The sequence below is a fragment of the Triticum urartu genome, chromosome 1A, assembly GCF_056163025.1.
Source record: "Triticum urartu cultivar PI428250 chromosome 1A, HENAU_Tu73, whole genome shotgun sequence".
NCBI lineage: Eukaryota > Viridiplantae > Streptophyta > Magnoliopsida > Poales > Poaceae > Triticum > Triticum urartu.
The window spans coordinates 585,261,710-585,288,344 of NC_141873.1; the positions used below are offsets into that span (position 1 = coordinate 585,261,710).

Sequence of the window (26,635 nt, forward strand, 5' to 3'; positions counted from 1 at the left end):
TTTCACATTGTTTTAAACTAAAGGCCAAACTCGTAACCCAAATACTCTTCTCTGCGATCAGATCGTAGAAACTTTATTTTCTTGTTACGATGATTTTTCACTTCACTCTAAAATTCTTTGAACTTTTCAAATGTTTCAGACTTATGTTTTATCAAGTAGATATACTCATATCTGCTCAAATCATCTGTGAAGATCAGAAAATAATGATACTTGTTGCGAGCCTCAATATTTATCGGACCACATACATCAGTATGTATGATTTCCAACAAATCTGTTGCTCGCTCCATTGTTCCGAAGAACAGAGTCTTAGTCATCTTGCCCATGAGGCATGGTTCGCAAGCATCAACTGATTCATAATCAATTGATTCCAAAAGCCCATCGGCATGGAGTTTCTTCATGCGCTTTACACCAATATGACCTAAACGGTAGTGCCACAAATAAGTTGCACTATCATTATTAACTTTGCATCTTTTGGTTTCAATATTATGATTATGTGTATCACTACGATCGAGAACCAACGAATTATTTTCATTGGGTGTGTAACCATATAAGGTTTTATTCATGTAAACAGAACAACAATTTATTCTCTTACTTAAATGAATAACAGTATTAAAATAAACATGATCAAATCATAATCATGCTTAACGCAAACACCAAATAACACTTATTCAGGTTCAACACTAATCCCGAAAGTATAGGGAGTGTGCGATGATGATCATATCAATCTTGGAACCACTTCCAACACACATCGTCACTTCACCCTTAACTAGTCTCTGTTTATTCTGCAACTCCCGTTTCGAGTTACTAATCTTAGCAACTGAACTAGTATCAAATACTGAGGGGTTGCTATAAACACTAGTAAAGTACACATCAATAACATGTATATCAAATATACTTATGTTCACTTTGCCATCCTTCTTATCTGCCAATCACTTGGGGTAGTTTCGCTTCCAGTGACCAGTCCCTTTGCAATAGAAACACTTAGTCTCAGTCTTAGGACCAGACTTAGGGCTTCTTCACTTGAGCAGCAACTTGCTTGCTGTTCTTCTTGAAGTTCCCCTTCTTTCCTCTTCCCTTTTCTTGAAACTAGTGGTCTTGTCTACCATCAACACTTGATATTTTTCTCGATTTCTACTTTCGTCAATTTCCGCATTACGAAGAGCTTGGGAATCGTTTCCGTTATCCCTTGCATATCATAGTTCATCACAAAGTTCTACTAACTTGGTGATGGTGACTAGAGAATTCTGTCAATCACTATCTTATCTGGAAGATTAACTCCCACTTGATTCAAGCGATTATAGTACTCAGACAATCTGAGCATATGCTCACTAGTTGAGCGATTCTCCTCCATCTTTTAGCTATAGAACTTGTTGGAGATTTCATATCTCCCAACTCGGGTATTTGCTTGAAATATTAACTTCAACTCCTGGAACATCTCATATGCTCCATGACGTTCAAAACGTCTTTGAAGTCCCGATTCTAAGCCATTAAGCATGGTGCACTAAACTATCAAGTAGTCATCATATTGAGCTAGCCAAACGTTCATAACGTCTGCATCTGCTCCTGCAATAGGTCCGTCACCTAGCGGTGCATCAAGGACATAATTATTCTGTGCAGCAATGAGGATAAACCTCAGATCACGGATCCAATCCGCATCATTGCTACTAACATCTTTCAACACAATTTTCTCTAGGAACATATCAAAATAAACACATGGAAGCAATAACGCGAGCTATTGATCTACAACATAATTTGCAAAATACTACCAGGACTAAGTTTCATGATAAATTTAAGTTCAATTGATCATATTACTTAAGAACTCCCACTTAGATAGACATCCCTCTAATCCTCGAAGTGATCACGTGATCCAAATCAACTAAACCATGTCCGATCATCACGTGAGATGGAGTAGTTTCATTGGTGAACATCGTTATGTTGATCATATCTACTATATGATTCACGCTCGACCTTTCAGTCTCCGTGTTCCGAGGCCATATCTGTATATGCTTGGCTCGTCAAGTATAACCTGAGTATTCCGCGTGTGCAACTGTTTTGCACCCGTTGTATTTGAACGTAGAGCCTATCACACCCGATCATCACGTGGTGTCTCAGCACGAAGAACTTTCGCAACGGTGCATACTCAGGGAGAACACTTCTTGATAATTTAGTGAGAGATCATCTTATAATGCTACCGTCAATCAAAGCAAGATAAGATGCATAAAAGATAAACATCACATGCAATCAATATATGTGATATGATATGGCCATCATCATCTTGTGCCTGTGATCCCTATCTCCGAAGCACCGTCATGATCACCATCGTCACCGGCGCGACACCTTGATCTCCATCGTAGCATCGTTGTCGTCTCGCCAATCTTATGCTTCCACGACTATCGCTACCGCTTAGTGATAAAGTAAAGCATTATAGCGCGATTGCATTGCATACAATAAAGCGACAACCATATGGCTCCTGCCAGTTGCTGATAACTCGGTTACAAAACATGATCATCTCATACAATAAAATTCAGCATCATGTCTTGACCATATCACATCACAACATGCCCTGCAAAAACAAGTTAGACGTCCTCTACTTTGTTGTTGCAAGTTTTACGTGGCTGCTACGGGCTTAAGCAAGAACCAATCTTACCTACGCATCAAAACCACAACGATAGTTTGTCAATTTGACTCCGTTTTAACCTTCGCAAGGACCGGGCGTAGCCATACTTGGTTCAACAAAAGTTGGAGAGACAGTCGCCCGCAAGCCACCTATGTGCAAAGCACGTCGGGGGAACCGGTCTCGCGTAAGCGTACGCGTAATGTTGGTCCGGGTCGTCTCGTCCAACAATGCCGTCGAAGCAAAGTATGACATGCTGGTAGGCAGTATGACTTATATCGCCCACAACTCACTTGTGTTCTACTCGTGCATATAACATCAACATAAATAACCTAGGCTCGGATGCCACTGTTGGGTTTCGTAGTAATTTCAAAAAAATTCCTATGCACACGCAAGATCATGTGATGCATAGCAACGAGGGGAGAGTGTGATCTACATACCTAGTAGATCGACAACGGAAGCGTTTGGTTGATGTAGTCGTACGTCTTCACGCTCCAACCGATCAAGCACCGAAACTACGGCACCTCCAAGTTCGAGCACACGTTCAGCTCGATGACGATCCCCGGACTCCGATCTAGCAAAGTGTCGGGGAAGAGTTCCGTCAGCACGACGGCGTGGTAACGATCTTGATGCACTACAGCAGCAGGGCTTCGCCTAAACTCCGCTACAGTATTATCAAGGACTATGGTGGCTGGGGCGCCGCACACGGCTAAGGAATAGATCACGTGGATCAACTTGTGTCTTTCTGGGGTGCCCCTGTCTCCGTATATAAAGGACTAGAGGGGGGAGGCTGTCCGGCCAAGGGTGGCGCGCTAGGAGAGTCCTACTCCCTCTGGGAGTAGGATTCCCCCCCCCCCCCAATCCTAGTTGGAATAGGATTCGCGGAGGGGGAAAAGAGAGAGGGGGGCCGGCCACCTCTCCTTGTCCTAATAGGACTAGGGGAGGGAGGGAGGCGCGCAGCCCATCTTGGGCAGTCCCTTCTCTTTTCCACTAAGGCCCACTAAGGCCCATATAGCTCCCGGGGGGGTTCCGGTAACCTCCCGGTACTCCGGTAAAATCCCGATTTCACCCGAAACACTTCCGATATCCAAACATAGGCTTCCAATATATCAATCTTTATGTCTCGACCATTTCGAGACTCCTCGTCATGTCCGTGATCACATCCGGGACTCCGAACAACCTTCGGTACATCAAAATGCATAAACTCATAATATAACTGTCATCGTAACCTTAAGCGTGTGGACCCTACGGGTTCGAGAACAATGTAGACATGACCGAGACACGTCTCCGGTCAATAACCAATAGCGGGACCTGGATGCCCATATTGGCTCCTACATATTCTACGAAGATCTTTATCGGTCAGACCGCATAACAACATACGTTGTTCCCTTTGTCATTGGTATGTTACTTGCCCGAGATTCGATCGTCGGTATTCCAATACCTAGTTCAATCTCGTTACCGGCAAGTCTCTTTACTCGTTCTGTAATACATCATCCCGCAACTAACTCATTTAGTTGCAATGCTTGCAAGGCTTAAGTGATGTGCATTACCGAGAGGGCCCAGAGATACCTCTCCGACAATCGGAGTGACAAAACCTAATCTCGAAATACGCCAACCCAACATGTACCTTTGGAGACACCTGTAGTACTCCTTTATAATCACCCAGTTACGTTGTGATGTTTGGTAGTACCCAAAGTGTTCCTCCGGTAAACGGGAGTTGCATAATCTCATAGTTATAGGAACATGTATAAGCCATGAAGAAAGCAATAGCAACATACTAAACGATCGGGTGCTAAGCTAATGGAATGGGTCATGTCAATCACATCATTCTCCCAATGATGTGATCCCGTTAATCAAATAACAACTCTTTTGTTTATGGTTAGGAAACATAACCATCTTCGATTAACGAGCTAGTCAAGTAGAGGCATACTAGTGACACTTTGTTTGTCTATGTATTCACACATGTATTATGTTTCCGGTTAATACAATTCTAGAATGAATAATAAACATTTATCATGAAATAAGGAAATAAATAATAACTTTATTATTTCCTCTAGGGCATATTTCCTTCACCGGCGCCCCCCTCCTTTCTCTCTCTCTTTTTTCCACCTCGCGAATCCTATTCCAACTAGGATTGGGGGAGAAGTCCTACTCCAGGAGGGAGTAGGACTCCTCCTGGCGCGCCCTATGATGGCCGGCCGGCCTCCCCCCCTTGAACCTTTATATACGGAGGCAGGGGCACCCCAGAGGGACACAAGTTGATCCACGTGATCATATTCTTAGCCGTGTGCGGCGCCCCCTGCCACCATAGTCCTCGGTAATATTGTAGCGGTGCTTAGGCGAAGCCCTGCGACAGTAGTACATCAAGATCGTCACCACGCCGTCGTGCTGACGGAACTCTTCCACGACACTTTGCTGGATCAGAGTCCGGGGATCGTCATCGAGCTGAACGTGTGCTAGAACTCGGAGGTGCCGTAGTTTCGGTGCTTGATCGGTCGGGCCGTAGAGACGTACGACTACATCAACCAAACGCTTCCGTTGTCGATCTACAAGGGTACGTAGATCACACTCTCCCCTCTCGTTGCTATGCATCACCATGATCATGCGTGTGCGTAGGAAATTTTTTGAAATTACTACGTTCCCCAACACCAGCAGCCTCCTCCTTCTCTGCCTCGCCAGCAAGGGCGGAAGAGACCCGCCGCCGCTCCGGCGCGTCATAGTCCTTCTCCTCCACCTCGTAAGCAACGAAAGAAGACAGCCGCAGCCACTCCGTCTGCTCGGACGGCGTCTAGCAGTACAGCCAGAGGCGGGAGGCAATACAGATTCGGTCCATCTCTCAAGCCTCTAGAGAAGTTACCATATGAGAGGACCGTGGAGGAAACCACGAAGAACGTGCAAGCCGAAGTGAGGGACTTCTTTGATGGGGTGAAAGCAAAGAAACATCCACCTCCGGAGGAGAAGATAGATCCGGTGAAAGCGATGCGCACTCTGGCTGCCCTAAAGAAACCACCAAAGTCTCCGCCGAAAGGCAACTATGAGCGCATTATTGAAAGGTCATTTATCGAAGTGGAGCATTCGGGAAGTACTATCAGTGATCAAAGGTTAAAAGAATGACGAGCTGGGAAAAAATTGCCCAGCTCGGCGAACAAGCGAACCAATCGTGCCCCCCGCTCAAGGTGTCTAACGATATCATCGCTAATGATCCGAGGATGGTGCCTGGTTATACCAATCTTGGAGATTACCTGCCCAACGATGTAGATTATGATTTCTTGGAGGTGGACGAACACAGATACCATTACGGGAAGCCTCTCATCAAAGATGAAAAATCTCTAACAACGATGATGCGAAGATTCCATGATTGGTACATGAAAACCTGCAGAGAGTCCGGGGGGATGAATACTTTGACGCTGAGAGTTAAAGAGGAGCATGACCTCGTTGGAATTGATCTGTTGAATGTTCCATTTGAGGAGTTCTTCCAGTTTTTCAATCAACAGGCCCTCAATAAATTAACGGTCACTTGCTACTGTATGTAAGTACTACTTCTGTCATTAAGTCTCTATATATATGTCAGCTCTTTCATTGCATGTATATATAATTATCCTCACTATATTATGCAGATTGAAGACCGCCGAATTGAAGAAAAGGCAAATCGGTGATATTGGGTTCATTAACACAAATCTCATAGATGCATATACAGTTGAATTTAAGGCCAAAGAGACCGAGGCCAACTTGCTACGATCGTTCGTATTAAATCAAAACAAAGCTATAATACTCTTTCCTTACAACTTCAAGTGAGTGTTACTGTCTTGTGCATATTCGGTTTCCCTTATTAGTCCAGGTTATAGTAATGTAATTGATGAGTTATGCATGCGTGCGCAGGTTCCACTATATTCTCCTAGAGATTAAACTTGAGCAGGGACTAGTAACCGTCTTAGACTCGAGACGAAAAGATACCCAGGACTATGCGGACATGACTGTAATGCTCGAGAAGTAAGTTAAATCGATCATTATCGCACCATATCGGCAACTTTGTTCATTTCCTGGTATCAAGTAATTGTTTTCTTTGTCTGGCAGGGTTCGGACAAAATTCACCTCAAAAGCTCCGGGACTGCCGAAGAAGCTGCAATTTAAACACCCGAAAGTAAGTACTACTAGCATGTTCCGCGCATCTCCTAGTGATTCAAGCGCTAGTTTCATCAATACCATTTAGCATGCTTTCTTATCAGTTTGATTGACCTCTCTTTCTTGTAAAGTGGTTGTGGCAGGAAGCCGGAAATAATTACTGTGGATACTACGTTTGCGAGTCCATCCGCCACACGACCTATGAGCGGGGCTACTCTGACAAACAATATGAAGTGCGTAAACAATAATATTCACAATTTTATTTTATTACCATCATTTGTGTTGAGTTTCATTGATTCATATATATGTATTGACCCCCTTCTTCAAATTAGATATTTCGGATGCGGGATGAACTCCTACCACCAGATCGTATGCGAGCAATTCAAGAGGAATTTGCGGCATTCTTTCTTGACCACGTGATCGATAAAGACGAAGAATACCATGTGGACCTTGAGTTCATATATAATTAGGGGATTATATTGTAAGAGATCTTATATTGTATATATGTAGCCAGTAGCGTCGGATAGATATACGAAAACTTGTTGTTCGACCAATCTCTCGGAGAAGGAGAGGTCGATATCACTTCTCTCTGTATGCATATGTTCATGACGATCTTCTATTTCCTTCATTTGCTTACTAGCTAGCGTGTCGAATCCTCTCTATACGTATAGTACGTAGCGTCGACCAAGCACGGAGATAAGAGAGGACACTTCTCTATATTAATTAGCTAGCTAACACAATATATGAAACACCTAAATTAACCCCCCAAAACCCCTAAACCACCTTCTTTCAAAAAAAACCTAAGCTCCTGCCAGCTGCTGACGCGTGGACGCCTATTGGTCCTGGTTGGTGCCACCAACCGGGACCAAAGGGCGTCCTGCCTGGGCTCGCCACACCGGACACGTGGAGGCCCATCTGTCCCGGTTCGTGTAAGAACCGGAACTAAAGGCCTAGGGCTTTAGTAATGACCCTTTAGTCCTGGTTCAAGAACCGGGACAAATGAGCCTTACGAACTGGGACAAATGGCCGTTTTTCTACTCTCCCTGATTTCCAGGGGGGTGTGGGCCGATTTTCTCCGATGCCCAATGACAAATAGCCAAGTGGAACAACCCCCGTAATAACCCCGTATTAGTCCGTGTGTGTAGCATTACTGTTTGTCGAGTGTCTCCTGACGTGCACATGGCAAAGTAATCGTCTCGTTAGCACTATCCATCTTTGTTGAGTGCCTGTCAGGTGGTACTTGCCAAATGTTCCATATTTTTTCCTTATTTCACTATCATTGCCACAGACTTATAAACAACACCTTCAAAAAAATTGAACTTGTTTTTTCTTTTTCTTTTTCTTTTTCTTTCCTATCTTTTATTTTCTTATATATTATTTCCACAATTCTTTCCAGCCCTTCCTCCCCCTCTTTTTTCATGAGTAGTAATGTCCTGAATGAAGGAATATGGATACCACATTATGGTAACTAGCTAAATGTCTATGCATTTCTACAGACTAACAAAAAATGCATATCTCTACCCTGCTATTATTGAAGGGAAGGTTGTGATTGTGATTCAATAGTGAAGATAATGATCACCATATTCATCTCCATATCCATCACTACTATTAAAGAAGCGAGTTGAGGAAAAAATATTGTATCTCAGCCGCATATCCACCATCCATCAATGGACCGGATTGCCCCAATATTATATCACATCAAATTAACATATTTACTAATTAATTTTAGCCATCTCCATGACACCTTAATAGGAATCATTGCATATCAATTATCTCCACTATTGTTAAACAAGCGAGTTCACCAAACACATTGCATCTCAGCCACATATCCATCATCCATCAATGAACTGGATTGCCCCAATATTGTATTGCATCAAATTCACATATTTACTACTTAATTTTAATCATCTCCCCAACACCCTAATAGGAATCATTGCACCTTAATTAGGAAAAAAATCATCACATCAACCATAATTTCCACAACACCTTAATTAGAAATCATTGCATCTTACTTACACCTTCATTAGAAAACAAATCATCACACCATATCACATAACTGAAAAAACATCAGCCAAAAAATCACGTGCCACACACGTTCCACCACATTAGCTCCTCCTCCAAAAATGCCTCTCTCCTCGCGTAAAAGAAGACTTCCTACATATCATATCCGCTTGTGCCACTGCCAAAACATGCGTTGTCACCCCTCCATGCTTGCACGGCTCTGCCATCACAATGGGCCTCCCAACTCGACCACTCGTACCATTCGCCATCGGACAATACCAATATAAAAAGACTCGAAAAGGCAAATCCAATTAATCTTAGTCATCGAACAATATCAATCAAACAACCTAGATTGCTCCATAAACGATCAACATGTTTAGCGCGCAATTTATATCCAATCACATAATTATGTGTAACTAATGTACAACCTAATATAAGCATGAAATTAATTTTCTCTCTAATCGAAGTCCTTCTATTTATTTTTTAGGAAGGCGATCTCACATATATGGTGTAATTTATGTATTCTTAATTACATAATATTTATGTGATTGAATTGAATTGAATTGGCACCTGCGAAAGCAGGCACCAAAAAACAGCATGGAGGGATGGTGATGGGAGGTGGAGGCGAAAACAAACCGGGGAGGTAAAAGTAAACCGTGCGTACTTGCATACCAACTCCCCTTTTAGAAGTAGAGAAGATTGGTATTTCAGATTCATTCAGTGAGAGGGTAGTGTCATAGTTCTAATTGTATGGCCCCTATTACAAGCTACTTAAATTGGTTTCAGAGAGTGAATTTTATTGGAATTAATTCGAGACCGAAGCACTAGAGTAACAGTGTAACACCAACAATGCATGCCAGTGACCATACAAGGTATGCACATGTGTTCGCATCAAGCTACAGTTTCATGCATGCATGCAGGCAGTCTATTCGAATAGATATAAAGAGATATAATAACATGATACCGTGTCACACAATATCACAACGTACGATGGCATAGTGCTAGCTAGCAAAACTGCAGAGGTTATAATTAAACTAAAAACATGTCGTGGCCATCTTTGGTTCGCATCTTTGCATCTTTTGTTCACTACTAGTTTTCCTCGGTAAAAGCCTGGAAAGCAGTAACAACAGCCACATACGAAATAGTCAACTTGGCAGCTCCATATACGACACTCTTAGCCGCATGTTCGATGGACATCATGCGCCTGCAGGTAGAGGGAGATAGTACAAATGAAAATATACTCCTAGAAAAACTGATAAGACAGTAGAACGCTAGCATTTACAAAAAGGAACATCAGCTAAGAAGTAAAAATACAATCAAGATCGAAGAATCCTCTGAACGTGACACCAACATCCGTCAGCTGCCTCCGACGCCACCATAACAGCCATCAAAAAAAATGACGGATCACCTTCTCACCCTAGCTCGATGGTTCGATACGGTTTCATCGCTGATATGCAGCTTTGCGGACCTTCAAGGTGGCTCACCAAAGACGAAATCATTACCACTGAACAAATCCGACTGGGGCAACACCGCCCGGACACGCCATCGAACTTCACATCTGGCACCCCGCACGACTAAGACGTCGGAGCTGAAAACCATATCTGACATCCACGAACCACAAACCCAGCACACGATCCATCATCTTCCAGATGTCGCCGATGTAGACCATAATCTGCATCCGCTCCTGGACTACCTCCCAAGCTCCGCGCCGGCGCTGGAACAAATGCCGCCGCCACGCCATCTTTACTTGAACAGACTAGTTTTCAAATCCATCCACCATAGGACCGATTGCCTCATTAGGGATGGATTTGAAGAATCTTTATTGAGCGCTGCCATCACTGCCACCTAAGCGAAGATGATGAACAACCTAAAAACCTATATTACGAACGCGTGGATCCGGCGACCCCCCTCACCACCGATGACCGAGGTCGACGCCGGCCGCCGGAGGACGGCGCTGGAAGCTTGGCCTCTCCTAGCGGCGGCTAGGGTTCCAACCGCCGTGCCCGGGAGGAACACTCTATTTCATTGTGCATTTGTATCAACTAGTCACAGAATCATACTTGCAGTATATTGATAAACGAAGTCAGAGAATCATATTTGCTGAAGGGATGAGCAAAAGGTCAGGAAAAAGTAAGATTGCTTATAATGATATGATTTGCATGCAGTTCTATTTCTATTACCTACCAGGTCAGGTTAAACAAGTATGACGATGATAAGTAATTTTGCTCTTGTTTCAATTGCACAGAATTCGATTATTGCTGTCTACACCGATACCTGACGCCCTGAGATATACAAATCATGACCCAAAAAAATGTCAATTTTGGTTCAGATACCTCGCTGGGGACCTCGCTGGAGAGCCCGCGGCAGCGCATCAGGCTGCTTGGCGCGACCTGGCATCCGTCCGCCGCGACCGCCGCCTGCGTTCGCTGGAGCAGGGAGCCACCGAGCCTCCTCGCTGCGCACTGAACCGCTGCCATGGTCGCCGGCCTGCGAACAATATTAGTTAGGGATTAGGATGACAAATCCGTCATGAATCGCTACCTCCAACCAGCCGGCTAGCGGCGGATCCACAACCTCCGCCCCCTACGTTGCGGATCTGGGGGGTCGATTAGGGATAAGTTTGTCACGACTCACTAATCACCACCGCTGGCCAGCCTCGGCAGGCACACACACCATGGATTGGGTTGCAGTCTGGGATGTTTCTGTAGGTTTTGGTGAGCGTACCTTGCGGATCTTGGCGTTCCTTCCTCAGGCGGCTAGGCTTTCCTCGTTCGCCTTCCTTCGCCGACAATAAAGGCGTGGGGTTCTTAACGGACGCGGCTTGCCTGCGGCCTTGGCGTGCGACCATCGGTGCGACGCGGCCATCGCACGGCTGTGCGTGAGCCCCCTCCCACTGCGGATTTTCTCTAAAAAAAAAACAGAATACAGATCCTAATGCTGATTGCCGTCTGTATGGATACATCCCTTATCCACATCCCTCTCCTGGGTCGGAACTCAAGCTCAGCTGAAGCTTTCCATGTCCTCTGCTGCTCCTGCTCCTCGAGCCTCCAAGCACTTCCTGCCCATCGAGCGGATCTCGTCGCGCTGCCGTGCAGCTTCTACTCGGGCGTGCGCACTCACGCATCTCACCCCATCCCGGTTCCCGGCTGGCCGCCGCCCGCGTGCGCCTGCTGAATCAGCATCCCCGGCTCGGCTGGCCGGCGCCGTGGTCCGCCTGCTGAATCAGCGTCCCGGCTCGGCTGGCCGCCGCCGTGGTCCGCCTGCTCGACCTAGTCGCACAGCAGTTCCATGGGGACGGGATCCTCCACGGCGCTGTCCTCGCTGGTCTGAGATGCGGAGCCTAGCGGGAGCATGTGGGACGGCCACGCAAGGGGTTGGCGTGTCCTTGGCGGGTGCTCGGGCTTGTGGAGGAGGGGCCGAGTATAGAGGGGAAGGACGTCGAGAATCAGCATCGGCGCCATCAAATTGGTACTCAGATAGGAAGAAGAAAGGAACTGCAGCTCATACATGGAGTATTACCTCCGCATAACACAGGTAATTTCCTCTTCTTCTTGTGTCATTCCAGTCTCATGCGTGTTAAATTCAGAGAAGGATGACATTCAGTTAAGATGACAATTACTCTGCTTTCATTCAGTTAAGATGCGTGTTAAATTCAGAGAAGGGAGGGCTAATAGCAATTCCAGTACTCTGCTTTCATTCAGTTAAATTAAGATTCCTTACATGCTAAATTCGGACTGATTGTCAATTTGTTTTCTGCTCGCTCTATGCCTCTAAGCATGACATTCAGATAGATGGTTCAGTGTACATATATTATGCATAATTGAAATGGATCATTGGGATCCCGGTCATCGTAACTTAAAATGAGACAAGGATAGCTTAGAGGCTCATATGAGAACGATGCTTGTGGAAAATTGTTCACAGCTAATTCTATGAATTAGTACGCAATTAAAAAATATATATGAACTAGTATATTTGATTGGGGACATTTAGTAGCATTCAGTTGATGGTACATACAAGTTCTAATAAAAATTATTTGCAACTTTGAAGTCAAAACACACATGAGATAAAACTCGCGACAACAAAATAGATCATGTTGGCTTCGGTTGATTGAGGAAGGCTTGGTTTTGTCCTGTCGTCACACTAGAGGTAGAGGTTCCAATGGTCCTTTGCACTGAGGGATTCTGCGCCGATTGTTGCTGCTGTAAATAGGTAGACATGTGATTTTTCGGATGACCCTGGGCAGAAAGGTAGCAATTTCAGTTTCATTGAAGTTGAGAAATTGGAAAACTTGGAAGTATGGAATGTTATACCACTGGAGTATAGTGTGGGTCTTGGGTCTGTGGTGGCATCAGGATGGTGTGACCAACTGATGGCTGCATTGTAGCATTTACAATAGATGTCGCCTTCGGTTGAAGAAGGAGGCCTTGATTTTCTCCTGTCATCGAACTATAGTTAGAGGCTCCAATGGGTTCTATCAGGCAGGGATTCAGAGCAGAGTTCTTCTGTTCTAAAAAGGTGTACTTGTGGTTTGTCGGATGACCCTGTGCACAACGTAGGAACTTTCAGTTTAAATGAAGTTTAAAATGCTGGAAAACTCAAAAGGGGGGAATGTTATACCACTGGAGTATTGTGTGGTGCTTGGGTTTGTGGTTGCATCGGAAAGCTCGGACCAGTTGATGGTTGCATTATAGCATTTAGGATAGGTGTTGGTTGAGCAGAGTTATGCTTTTGTATATAGGTGGACATGTGGTTTGTCGGATGACCCTGTGCACAAAGTAGCAACTATCAGTTTCAGTGAAGTTTAAAAACTGGAAAACTCGAAAGGGTGGAATGTTGTACCACTGGAGTGTTGTGTGGTGCTTGGGTTTGTGGTTGCATGGGGAAGCTCAGACCAGTTGATGGCTACATTGTAGCATTTTTGATAGGTGTTGGCTGAGCAGAGTTCTGCTGCTGTAAATAGGTGGACATGTGGTCTGTCGGATGACCCTGTGCACAAAGTAGCAAAGTTCAGTTTCAATGAAGTTTAAAAAAATCGTAAACTTGAAAGAGTGGACTGCTTCTACCACTGTTGTGTTGTATGGTTGGAATCCCGCCAACAGTTGTTGGGTATGCAGTGGCATCGGGATGGTATTATCAATTGATGGTTGCATTGAGGCATTTAGGATAGTGTTGTAGTCTAATTGATATGCACCCATTTGGTTACCGAAAAATTCCAAAGGACCCTGTTGAAAATGATAGAGAAAGGTCAATACAATTGAGTGTTTTATAAGAAACAAGCAACAACGTTATACCTTTGAGAGGCCATGAGGTTGTAGTTGTACAATAACTTTTTTGTTCTTTTTCTTCTTTGAAGTTGGTTTCTCCGAAGGGGCCTATCAAAAATGATTCAAAAGGTTAATAATGTTGAAGGTTTTATAAGACACAAAGCGACGAAGTATAATACCTTTGAGGTGCCATGAGGCTCTAGTTGTACAATATCATCTGTGTTCCTTTTCTTCTTTGAAGTTGCTTTCTCAAATCCACCAACAGGCCTTTTTGATCCTTTGACAGTCTTCTCCTTGACCTTCATACCTTTTGGCTTTGCAAGCCCATCATTATGTTTTGAAATTCTGCTACAGGGGATGTTCACTCCTGCTGCCACTGTAATGGTAAACATCAGTCTTTGTTTGTCAATAGTCTAGGAAATTATTATTAGTATAATATGCACCTTCTTTAGTACACGAGTCTCCCAAATCTGGATCAGCTCTAATCTTCAAGCATTTCTCCACATCTTGTGCTAATTGCTCTGCAAATTTAGCAGCCTTATTGTATGAGTCTTCTGACTCAGCGGCACGAGCAGCTATTTTCAAGAACATTCTGCACAGTTCCTTGTAGCGATTGGACATTCTTGCTTTTAGGTTCTCATGCGGGTTGCATTTGCTTGTTATATCTAGAACTTTGGCATCAATTGTCCATCTTTTCAAGATATATTCTCCAGGGATATGCTTGATATTATTAATATCAAGTACCTTCAAGCAATGAGAGCAAAGGATTTCAGAAAACTCAAACCTTCTGCAGCTGCAACTAACCTTTTCTTCTTTTGGAATGAATCTAACAACATGCTCCCGTTGTGTGCCATGAAATTTTACTACATAAATCTTCAACTCTGTGTCACTTTCATCACAAAGCAATGTGTCGTAGTTCAGAGTCCGAAGCACTTGATCTTGAAACATCTTGAATATTGCTGGAGTATATGTAGCTGCAGCTTGTGTTAGCATATAGCTTGATTCAGCCTTCAACTTCGGAGTAGTTTGTGTTGCTTTAAAGTCATACTTCACCTCTTCACATCTTTTATCTGAAACTAGCCGTTCAAAATGCTCAAAGAAAGTAAGCATGTCATATTTAACACTAATGTACCTCTTTAGTTCATTGTTCATGCTTTCACTTCGTTGGGTAGTGCTCATGTGGGCAGAGAACGTATTTTTACCATATACTAGTGCCCACTGTTCTTTCTTCTCAAATAGCCTTTGCAACCATGCATTGTCACCTAGTCCATACTTGTCAATCATTTTATTCCATGCACTTACAAATTCATCTTCCTCTTCTATATCATATATACAATGTTGAAAATCAACATTGAATTTCTTATATTCATCAACAACTCCAGCGAGATGCTTGCAAGCATTTTGATTCATATGCCACACGCAAAGTCTATGGTGAGAATGAGGGAACACTTTACGGATTGCCTTTGCCATTGCTGCATCTTCATCGGTGAGAATTGTACGTGGATGTTTCCCATACATAACTTTTAAGAAAGTTCTGAAAAGCCAAGCAAAGCTTGCAGCAGTTTCATCATAGAGAAGTGCGGCGCCAAAGACAACAGTTTTTTGATGATTATTCACCCCAACAATCAAACCAAATGGGCGTCCATCATCTAGTTTCCTGTATGTGGTGTCAAAGCATATAACATCGCCGAATAATGCGTAGTCTGATACCATTTTCGAGTCAGTCCAAAAAATATTAGTTATCAACTCATCTTCATCAACTTGAATTGAATAGAAGAAGTTGACATCTTCTGAGACCTTCTTCTCCATGTACTCTAATACTCCCCCAGTGTCATCATTCTTTGCTTTTATTGTTCTCTTTGGGTACAAACGATTTTTCAAATCTTCACGTATAAAGCCAAGGTTTTCACTTCCACATGCTTCCTTGGCCATCAAATCGAATGTTGCTTTATTTGAAATGCCTACTGACTTTGCAACCTCAGCATTTGCTATATGTGCTTATGTTACTTTTCTCTGGGATCTCAAGTACTGGGCCATGATTCCATGAGCAAGAGTGTGGTTATGTGATGCCTCGAATTCATACACACAATAAAAAGCATTTTTAAGGCTTATCTTCATGCGAGCATTACAACCACATCGTGTTTCAGGCCTACTGTAACTGAATGTGTCCTCTCTTTTATCTTCTTGCCGGTGGCCTTTGAGTTGTAGTACTTGTCTTAGAGCATAAATAAGTGGTTAGAATCCAAACAAATTAGAAGTAACATGTACCTTGACGAGAGCATGTAAATGTGCGTTGGTGAAATACAGAAGAGTTCTTCACTTTATGGCCACTACTTCTTCTGATGCTGAAACCGATAGTTTCAGCATACTTGTTATAAAATAAATAAGCTTCCTCTTCAGATAAAAATGTCATGCCAAGCTTTGGTACCCTTTCATCACTGTGATCTGCCGTGGTTTGTTGCGAATCCTGTATCAGTTAGGATTCAATTTAGTTAATCCACAGACATGGCAAATGGCAATCATATTTCCCTACCACAAGTTTTGATCAACCCATTCATGAATCATATTTATCTGTCTTGCAATCATATTTGTCTTGGGAAACATGCAGTGCATTGAGGGATCAATAATGTAGTAGTCTTAAGGTTTAGAGGAAAAATTAAGATGCACTCTGCAATCCTTGTTCTATTTTATACGGTTTGTGCAAGAACGTCTTTTCATCCAATTAAATGTGAAATTGGGGTACTGTACATGCTCCTAATTTGTTTTTCCAAATGCAACAGAACCAGAATTAACTTCTTGTCGTTGTTTCGCATCTCCAGATTGTGGTCACTAGTCATGGTTTCCTGTACAAGTTCTAAAACGGTACAACAGGAGAATTTGCCGGTGATTCATCGTGAAGAACATAGTGCGATTTCTTACTTTTGGTGACTGGGAATCATCGGGAGCATCTTGGTTCCCTGGACCACTTCTTGGAGAAGCCACCGGGGACGTGAGACTCGAAGAAGACATCAGGGACGGGATTCCTTGGCTGCCCAATTTAAGAGGAGATTTTACCTGTGCTTCCTTGGTCAAGCCGCCATTGATTGTTCTGCCGAGGTTGTAGACCTCTCTCGCCTTCAGGAGTATATTTTGGCGTGCTTTTCTGCATATGCGGATCTGTTTCGCGGGCATTTTGTGGATATGTTTCACAGACGATGAGTTTTTTTTTCACTTGATTTTTGTTTAGTCTTAATGGTGCGAGAGTATTACGGAACGAAATAGGTATCACGGGATGTCCGGTATTAGGATCTGTATTCTGTTTTTTTTTTTGAGAGAGAAAATCCGCAGCGGGAGGGGGCTCACGCACAGCTGTGCGATGGCCGCGTCGCACCGATGGTCGCACGCCAAGGCCGCAGGCAAGCCGCGTCCTTAACTCGTCTCTTAGCCTTATCTTTAATAACTAGCAATTTCTAAAAATATGGTGAGACATATTATGCTAAGAGATCATCTCTTCTTCAAGCCTTTTCTTTTGAGTTCTCTTTCCTTCACCTCATCATTTATCCTATGTGTCACTCCTAAGATAGCACCATTATACATGCCCTTATCCCTTCTTCTCTCCCAGGTCGCTCGCTCTTATCCCCTTCACTAGTACCTTTTTTTCTTCGAGCTCGCGGGCCTCCGCCTGCACATCCTCCTCACCATGGCCAGCCTCTATTCTTATTCCTCACATCCTCCCTCCACGCCATGGCCATGCGCCACCTACCCCCTCGTCCTCATGGCGCACTCCTAGGTCCCCAGCTCACTGGCCGTGCTACTATGCCATTGGCGCGTGCTACAACCCGCAGCGAAAAAAGCTACCACCGGCTCCCGGATTTGCTGCAACCTGGCGACAGTGAAGTGTGGCGGCGACGACGGTGCTGCGTTTTTGCTGCAAACGGCAACGGGAAAGCTTCCACCGGCGACCAAATATGTTGCAACCCGGGGAGTAATGATGAAGTGTGGCTGGTGGCACCCATGAACGGCGAAGGTGGCAACCGGGCGGCAAATGCTACAACCATGAACGGCGAAAGCTGCAACTTGCTATGAGAAAAGTTTCGACGGCGAATGCCGATGCTAGGGCTGGCTACAGCCAACAGGGGCCACGGGAGTTGTGCTCTTCGATGGCGAGGTTGCAACCGTGAACGTCGGAGCTGCAACCGTCATGAAAGAAAGCTTCAACCCCATTGAAAAAAGCTTCAGTGGATGTGAAAAAAAGCTCCAATAACAGAAAAAGCTTCAAACAGTGTGTGAAAAAGGTTCAACCGACAAACGAGGGAACTCCAAACTATAGAAAAAACTTCAATCTATGTTGGAAAAAAAGCTTCAAACCGTGAAAAAGTTCTCAACAGGAGTAAAAAGCTTCAACCATGTGGATTTCTGCTACTACCGTCCATAGTTTTTGCTACATCCATTTTTTCACGACGGCGAGATGCCAGTGGTGGTTTTTGTGAATTCCGGGGCGAGATCCAGCACGGGGGCAGGGGCGGATGCTACAACCGGTCGCCGGCGAGCTACAACGGGCTCGCGGCGAGCTGCAACCTCGACCGGCGAGGCATGGCGGCGACTACGCGGGGCTACAACCCAGTGTTGGATGTGCTGCAGCTGCGCCTCGTTTTTTGGCCGGAACCGACGCCCGAGGGGAGCTTCATGGTCACCACGGCGAGCGCGGCGAGCAGGGATGAGGGCGCGGGGTGCCGAGAGGGCGCGGGCGTGCTCGCTGCGGGGGAGAGAGAGAAGCTGGGGGATTTTGACCCGTGCGCGAGGAAGGAGAAGGAACAGATCTGGCGGCCCACCTCGCTCAGATCGGACGGCTGCTAGCCGACCGGCCGAAAGTTTCGGCCGGCGCGCCGGCGCAGAGTGCTGGCCATATGTTAAACAAGGGAAATGCTTGTGTTCACCTAGCTGATCTTTCCGTGTGCGTCGACCGCCTCGGTGGGCGTTTGATTTGTTGATCGGGCGGTTAGGATCCACCCTCACCTACTTCACATTCTTGCAACTCCACCACTGTTTCAGAAGGGTTTCTACAACTCAGCACTTGCCGCAGATAGACTACATGGTCAGGTACGCCTATGCACGCCGCAAGCCCGCTCCAGCAGCCATTGTTCGCCGGCGAGGCAGACCTTCGCTGCCCCACTTCCATCCCTCCTCTTTTTCTTTCGTTGCCTCACTTGTCGTCGACTGAGCGGTTGGCCGCCCTGGCGCTCACATCTCTCATGCCCTGCATCTAGATCGATCAGGATCGTCAAGCCACCACCCGACGTAGGCGACAATGCCTGAGATTCGCGCGGCCCAGTCGTCATTCTAGTGGCGTGCGACGCATTGCATGGTCTCTCCATAGATGTTGTCAGGGGAGCCCCTCCCTGTTGATCCGTCTCGGCCCTGCGCGACATTTTTCCTGAAACAAAGCACTTGTTGCAATAGTTGTTTCTGAAACAAAGCTCTTGTTGCAAAGAGGGATCATACGCAAAGATGTTTTTGCCTCGTCATCAATGTTTCTGAAACAAAGCTCTTGTTGCAAAGAGGGATCATACGCAGAGATGTTTTTGCCTCGTCACCAATGTTTCTGAAACAAAACTCTTGTTGCAAAGAGGGATCATACGCAGAGATGTTTTTGCCACGTCACCAATGTTTCTGAAACAAAGCTCTTGCTGCAATATTCACCGATGTTTTTCTGAAACAAAGCACTTGTTGCAATAGTTACCATTGTTTCTGAAACAGTACTCTTGTTGCAAAGAGCGGTCGTACGTTGAATAACCTAGATTAGGCGGCTCGCGAGGCGGCGAATGTTTTAAAAAGATCTGGTGGCCGACACGTAGCACACCTCAAATAGATAAGAGGCCTAAAGGCATCTTATAATTAAATTTTATCAATATAGTACAATGGAAAAATAATGAGACATGAAATGAATAGCAAAAAATAATTACATCTAAAAACATGTTGACCTTCTTCTTCCTTCCGTTGCATGCTGTCCGCGAGAGTATCCCTATAAAAATATATCGACATATGTTTGTTACATTAGTATAAACAAAGGAATTTATAATTCTTGCTGTCTCTTAATCCTTTAGACACGCTAGAATTTTTTTTAAATTTTTTTGCGGGGAGACACGCTAGAATTACATAAAGGCTACGACTAAGTAGTTATTCAATTGCTTTATATACAAGGTTGTATATACTGGTCTAAGCTTAGAATTGAGTGCTTAGAGCAACTCCAATGCAATGACCCAAACAAACACGGATTTTGTCCGCATTTTGTCCGTTTAGGTCGCATATCCGCCTAGCGGACATGAGGTGGACGGGGGCTGGCGGTGGATGAACCCAACGCAAGGTCAAAAAGCGGACACGCAAGGAGCGGAGGAGGAGTCCTCAACGGAGGCGCTGCTGGCCGGGAGCTACGGCGGGAGCTCGTCCTCTACCTCCCGCAGGGCCACCTCGACCACCTCGGTGCTGCGCCCGCGCCGTCATCGCCCGGCCCCGAGCTCGCTGCGCCGCGCCCGGCCCGAGCTCGCTGCGCCATGGCCCAGGCGTGGCGCGGCAAGGAGCCCGACGGCGACTGACCCCGTGGCGGCCAGCCGGCAGTGGATAGACACGCCAACGGCGACCCCGCGCCCGGCGAACACGGTGACCTGGACCGCGGCGAGCTGGACGGTGCCACCGCCCCCTCCTCCCGCGGGCAAGAACTCGTACGTGGCGCCATCCGGGCAGGGCCAGACGCGGCCGGGGAGCGGGTAGAAGTCCCGCAGCGCGGCGGAGAGGGAGGAGATCCAGCGCAGCGCGGGCCGGTGAAGATCCAGGGCAAGTCGAAGAAGGTGAGCGGCAGCGCGCGGCCGCCTCCGCCGCGACGGCGAGCGTGTCGAGTAGGTGGCCATGGGAGGGAGCTCGATTCCCTCCCCAAGCTTTGGTCTAGGAACGCCGCGCCCGGCTCCGAGCTCGCCGCCGCCGTGGCTAGCTTCTGCGGCCCTCGATTTGTGGGAAGAAAAGGGGAAGGCGCGGGTCGCTGATTTGTGGGGCCATGGCGGACACGAGAGGCCACCAGGCGGATGGGAGCGGACGACGGTAGCGCTGCTTTTGTCCGCCGCGGACCCATTTGTTCCCATATTTGCGTTCAATTTGGGTCCGGAACGGACAGTAAGCGGACAGCGGACGGACGCCATGTCCGTTTGGGTCGCCCCGTTGGGCCATATTTTCTGTCCGGATAATCCAAACGGACAAAATGGGTCGCCCCATTAGAGTTGCTCTTATTCGGTATAACTTAAGGACATCTCCAACGGCGTATTCCAATCCGCCCCTAAACGTCCGGACAAGCCTGCCTCGATGATTTTTGCCGTCCAACGCCGTCCAACAAACGTCCGCATCCGAATTCGCGCAATTCGGGACCGAACCATGGGGAGAGTATGTGGTCGTCCGGTCGTCTGCCACATATGCGTCTGGCTGTGGGTCCCACCCAAAGTCATCACTGCGCGTCCCACTCGTGAACAGTCTACGCATTCATGTAGCTCTATCGCACCGCATTGAGGCGGCGTCTGTCCGCCTGCCCCAACCATTTAAGTAGGCAGGCAACGCCGACCAAACCCATCTCCTCTTCTCTCCGCACACCGTCGGCTCTCATCTCCTCTCCGCTAACCGGTGTGTCACCAATCACCTCCTCTCCTAGACCGCGTGCTAGGCATGTCCGGCACCAGGGCTGGTTCTCAGCGTCGGCCGGTGTATCTCCATCGGGTTCATGGAGCCTCCGTGCACAGTCTCCGACGCTGTCGTCTTCCACCACGCCATCAACAAAGGAGGAGTCCGTGCTCTCCTGGGACGACGAAGACCATCACCAACCCACCCCCTCGCTGAGGCCACCGCGGCAGACGAGGAGTTTCAGGCGCAGGTAGAGGCCCTGCTCGAGCGGTCACTCCACGACAGTGGTCCGGCTTCGCCATCGCCATCATGTCAACAGCAACCGCCCTCCATCCTACGCAACCGTGGTGTTAGAATAGGTCGTAGCATCAAGGAGTGCAATCACGGCATCGAAATTGAACGCTGCATCAAGGAGGAGATGAAGGAAGACTCGCCCTCGACTTCTCGCAGCACGTTAAGCCACTTTCAACCGGCTAGCATCATTGTTGAGACGTCTCTGGCATGACAAGGAGAGGGCGCAGCAATCACTGCCCCATCGTGTGACCGAAAACAAGTGGCGCCCGGTCGCCGTGCAACAGGAGGAGTAGCCCTCCCCCGCGCTCAACGTGTGTGGGCGCCTTCTGCATTATATCAGCCATGGCAGCAGTAGCACGTCGTCGCACAACATCATGACGGCGGCATTGAAGGTAGCGCAACACGCGGTGTCAGGCAGCTTTCGTGACATCGGGCGTCATGACTAACTGGGTCCTCGGGGACTCCGACCTCGTGTTGGCTCGGCCGAAGACCAGTCTAGGACCACCACGGAGACGTCTGGGTAGCGCCGGTGCCATCTCATTAACCAGCTCGTCGAGATTGGGGTGGTTGAGTCCCTGCGCGCTACCGCCCTCGTCGCCGGCCCTCGTCGCCGGCAATAGGGCAGGCTGTTGAGCAAAGGATGGTACTTTATAGGAAAAAATCTTCTCATCATTCAGAGCACATTTATTTGAGTGTAATATATTTTTCTGTTTGTCGAAGTAATCTTATTATTTTCTTTTCATCTATATCTAGGAGTGATAAATTAGAGACATCACTGATGGAGATGGTTAAGCAAGATAACCGGTGTGAATTAAGTGCAAATATAAACACAGCAATATTTGTGGTGGCTATCTTTCCTATGTTGACCACCCGTCATTACTCAGCTGCATGTTGTTCCGTTATTGCTGATGTCTTATTGCTATTGATCTTGCATATTGGGCCTGAAATTTGATATACCTCCTATTTGATAACCAGATTACCAACTAGAGAAATTCTCTACATCATCACAAGTTAACCTTGCTAGTTATGCTGAATATTAGCCACTAGTAGAAAAGGGGGCAAAGGTCTAGGCCGGGTCAGCCCATTAGTCCCGGTTCAGTCCAGAACCGGGATCCATGGAGGCATTAGACCCGGTTCGTGAGCCCAGGGGGCCGGCCGGGCCACGTGGGCCATTGATCCCGGTTCGTCTAGACCTTTTGGTCCCGGTTGGTGGGACAAACCGGGACCAATGGGCCTGGCTCCTGGCCCATCACCATTGGTCCCGGTAGGTGGCTTGAACCGGGACCAAGCCTCCCCTTTAGTCCCGGTTCATGCCACCAACCGGGACCAATGAGGTGCCTATATATACCCCCTCGCGTGAGAGCAGAGCACACTGCTCTGTTTTTTCTGGCCGCCGAGGGGGAGAGGGCTTGGTGGTGCTCTAGCTCACCTCCTATGCACACAAGGTGTTCGATGGAATGCCCGAGAGCCACACTACTTAAGCTTTCTCCTCTCCAAGCTTGACCTTCAAACTCCATTTTCCTCAATATTTGTCTAGGTTTAGCGGTCCGTCACGTCCCGTCCCCGTCTTCACCGTCGTCGATCACCCGCGCCGAGCTCATCGCCGGCACCACCGTGGTGAGCCTCTTGTTCTTATCTTCTTTCTGAAAGGAAAAAATATTCTTGCTTGTATGTTTACATAGATACTTGTATTATTTTATTACTTTTATTATTGCATCTTATATAGTGCGATGGTTTTGGTATCCACCCCCGTCGGCCCTCGTCCTGTCTATGATTCAGATGTGGCATATATTATCTTTATAACTATTGGTTCATTTATTGTTTATGAAAATTATGCCGACCAACGTGACGTAGATTTTATTTATCTAGGAGGTATGTGAACCGGAAATTCCAACCGACCCTATTATCGAGAGGTTAAATTTAGTTGAAGAAGAAAACAATTTCTTGAAGGAAAAAATAAAAAAATTGAGGAGGAGAAGATGATATTGAAGTTGCATGTTGCGGATGTCGTCGATGATCACAAGATCAAGATGGATGCAATGCGCTTGAAGATTAGAAAGATTAGAAAATATGCCATTCACACCGAGGCTTGGTATCATTATGCCCTTGGTTCAATTGTTACCTTGGTTGCGATTATGATCGCATTTGTTTTCGCATTGAAATGTTTTACATAGTTTCAATGTATGGTTTAATTAATTAGATGCTCTGGAGAGCTATATGTTTTTAGATGAGAACTATGTATGTACTTTGGTTTTAATGTGATGATGAACTTTTATTAATTTGGTCACTTAATTATATATAATGCACGCAGATGAACCGGCAATGGATGTACGGTGACAGACACACCTCCGAGTACATTAAGGGCGTGCATGAGTTTCTCGATGCGGCTGAGGCAAACAAGCAGAATGGTTTTATGTGTTGTCCATGCACTAAATGTGGGAATACGATGTCTTACTCTAACCGGAAAATCCTTCACTCCCACCTGCTTTACAAGGGTTTCATGCCACACTATAATGTTTGGACGAGGCACGGAGAAATAGGGGTTGTGATGGAAGACGGCGAAGAAGAAGAGTACGATGGCAACTATGTGCCCCCTGAATACGGTGATGATGCAACGGGGGGAGCTGGTGAAGATCAAGAGGAACCAGACGATGTGCCCAATGATGCTGCAACGGGTGAAGCTGCTGAAGATCAAGAGAAACCAGACGATGTGCTCGATGATGATGATCTCCGCCGGGTCATTGTCGATGCAAGGACGCAATGCGAAAGTCAAAAGGAGAAGCTGAAGTTCGATCGCATGTTAGAGGATCACAAAAAAGGGTTTGTACCCCAATTGCGAAGATGGCAACACAAAGCTCGGTACCGTACTGGAATTGCTGCAGTGGAAGGCAGAGAATGCTGTGCCTGACAAAGGATTTGAGAGGCTACTGAAAATATTGAAGAAGAAGCTTCCAAAGGATAACGAATTACCCGACAGTACATACGCAGCAAAGAAGGTCGTATGTCCTCTAGGATTGGAGGTGGAGAAGATACATGCATGCCCTAATGACTGCATCCTCTACCACGGTGCATACAAGGATCTGAACGCATGCCCGGTATGCGGTGCATTGCGGTATAAGATCAGACGAGATGACCCTGGTGATGTTGGCAGCGAGCCCCCCAGGAAGAGGGTTCCTGCAAAGGTGATGTGGTATGCTCTTACAATACCACGGTTGAAACGTCTGTTCAAAAACGGAGAGCATGCCAAGTTGATGTGATGGCACAGTGAGGACCCTAAGAAAGACGGGAAGTTGAGAGCACCCGCTGACGGGTCGCAGTGGAGAAAAATCGAGAGAAAGTACTGGGATGAGTTTGCAAAGGACCCAAGGAACGTATGGTTTGCTTTAAGCGCGAATGGCATTAATCCTTTCAGGGAGCAGAGCAGCAATCACAGCACCTGGCCCGTGACTCTATGTATGTATAACCTTCCTCCTTGGATGTGCATGAAACGGAAGTTCATTATGATGCCAGTTCTCATCCAAGGCCCTAAGCAACCCGGCAACGACATTGATGTGTACCTAAGGCCATTAGTTGAAGAACTTTTACAGTTGTGGAATGGAAACGGTGTACGTACGTGGGATAAGCACGGACAGGAGGAATTTAACCTAAAGGCGTTGCTGTTCGTGACCATCAACAATTGGCCCGCTCTCAGTAACCTTTCAGGACAGACAAACAAAGGATACCACGCATGCACACATTGTTTATATGACACTGAAAGTATATACCTGGACAAATGTAGGAAGAATGTGTACCTGGGCCATCGTCGATTTCTTCCGACCAACCAACAATGTCGAAAGAAAGGCAAGCATTTCAAAGGCGAGGCAGATCACCGGAAGAAGCCCGCCATGCGTACCGGTGATCACGTACTTGCTATGGTCAATGATTTACACGTAATCTTTGGAAAGGTCCCGGCACACTAGCTGTTCCGAATGATGCTGAGGGACACGCACCCATGTGGAAGAAGAAATCTATATTTTGGGACCTACCCTACTGGAAAGACCTAGAGGTCCGCTCTTCAATCGACGTGATGCACGTGACGAAGAACCTTTGCGTGAACCTGCTAGGCTTCTTAGGCGTGTATGGAAAGACAAAAGATACACCTGAGGCACGGGAGGACCTGCAACGTTTGCACAAAAAAGACAGCATGCCTCCGAAGCAGTATGAAGGTCCTGCCAGCTACGCTCTTACGAAAGAAGAGAAAGAAATCTTCTTTGAATGCCTGCTCAGTATGAAGGTCCCGACTGGCTTCTCGTTGAATATAAAGGGAATAATAAATATGCCAGAGAAAAAGTTCAAGAACCTAAAGTCTCATGACTGCCACGTGATTATGATGCAACTGCTTCCGGTTGCATTGAGGGGGCTTCTACCGGAAAACGTCCGATTGGCCATTGTGAAGCTATGTGCATTCCTCAATGCAATCTCTCAGAAGGTGATCGATCCAGAAATCGTACCAAGGCTAAGGAGTGATGTGGCGCAATGTCTTGTCAGTTTCGAGCTGGTGTTCCCACCATCGTTCTTCAATATCATGACGCACGTCCTAGTTCATCTAGTCGATGAGATTGTCATTCTGGGGCCCGTATTTCTACACAATATGTTCCCCTTTGAGAGGTTCATGGGAGTCCTAAAGAAATATGTCCATAACCGCACTAGGCCAGAAGGAAGC

The 26,635-nt window shown here is 46.3% G+C and overlaps 1 protein-coding gene and 2 long non-coding RNA genes across 3 annotated transcripts; 1 reads left to right on the forward strand and 2 right to left on the reverse strand.

The window, feature by feature from the left end:
* Positions 1 to 9,671: 9,671 nt before the first annotated feature.
* On the reverse strand, positions 9,672 to 11,609 carry LOC125532219 (uncharacterized). The gene is made up of 3 exons (XR_007293860.2): positions 11,462 to 11,609; positions 11,071 to 11,224; positions 9,672 to 9,941 (listed from the first exon to the last, which is right to left on the reverse strand). It is a non-coding gene; the product is annotated as an uncharacterized LOC125532219 (long non-coding RNA).
* Positions 11,610 to 11,714: 105 nt separating this feature from the next.
* LOC125532211 (uncharacterized) lies at positions 11,715 to 17,226 on the forward strand. Its single transcript, XR_007293858.2, has 2 exons — positions 11,715 to 12,271; positions 16,821 to 17,226. It is a non-coding gene; the product is annotated as an uncharacterized LOC125532211 (long non-coding RNA).
* On the reverse strand, positions 12,278 to 16,806 carry LOC147993119 (protein FAR1-RELATED SEQUENCE 5-like). The gene has a single exon (XM_087533506.1). The coding sequence runs from the start codon at positions 15,931 to 15,933 to the stop codon at positions 14,407 to 14,409; it is 1,527 nt and encodes a 508-aa protein (XP_087389632.1). The 5' UTR covers positions 15,934 to 16,806; the 3' UTR covers positions 12,278 to 14,406.
* Positions 17,227 to 26,635: the final 9,409 nt, after the last annotated feature.

Bases quoted from the DNA above. Each gene is read 5' to 3' on its own strand.
- LOC147993119 (XM_087533506.1), bottom strand. From the start codon at position 15,933: ATGGCCAAGGAAGCATGTGGAAGTGAAAACCTTGGCTTTATACGTGAA.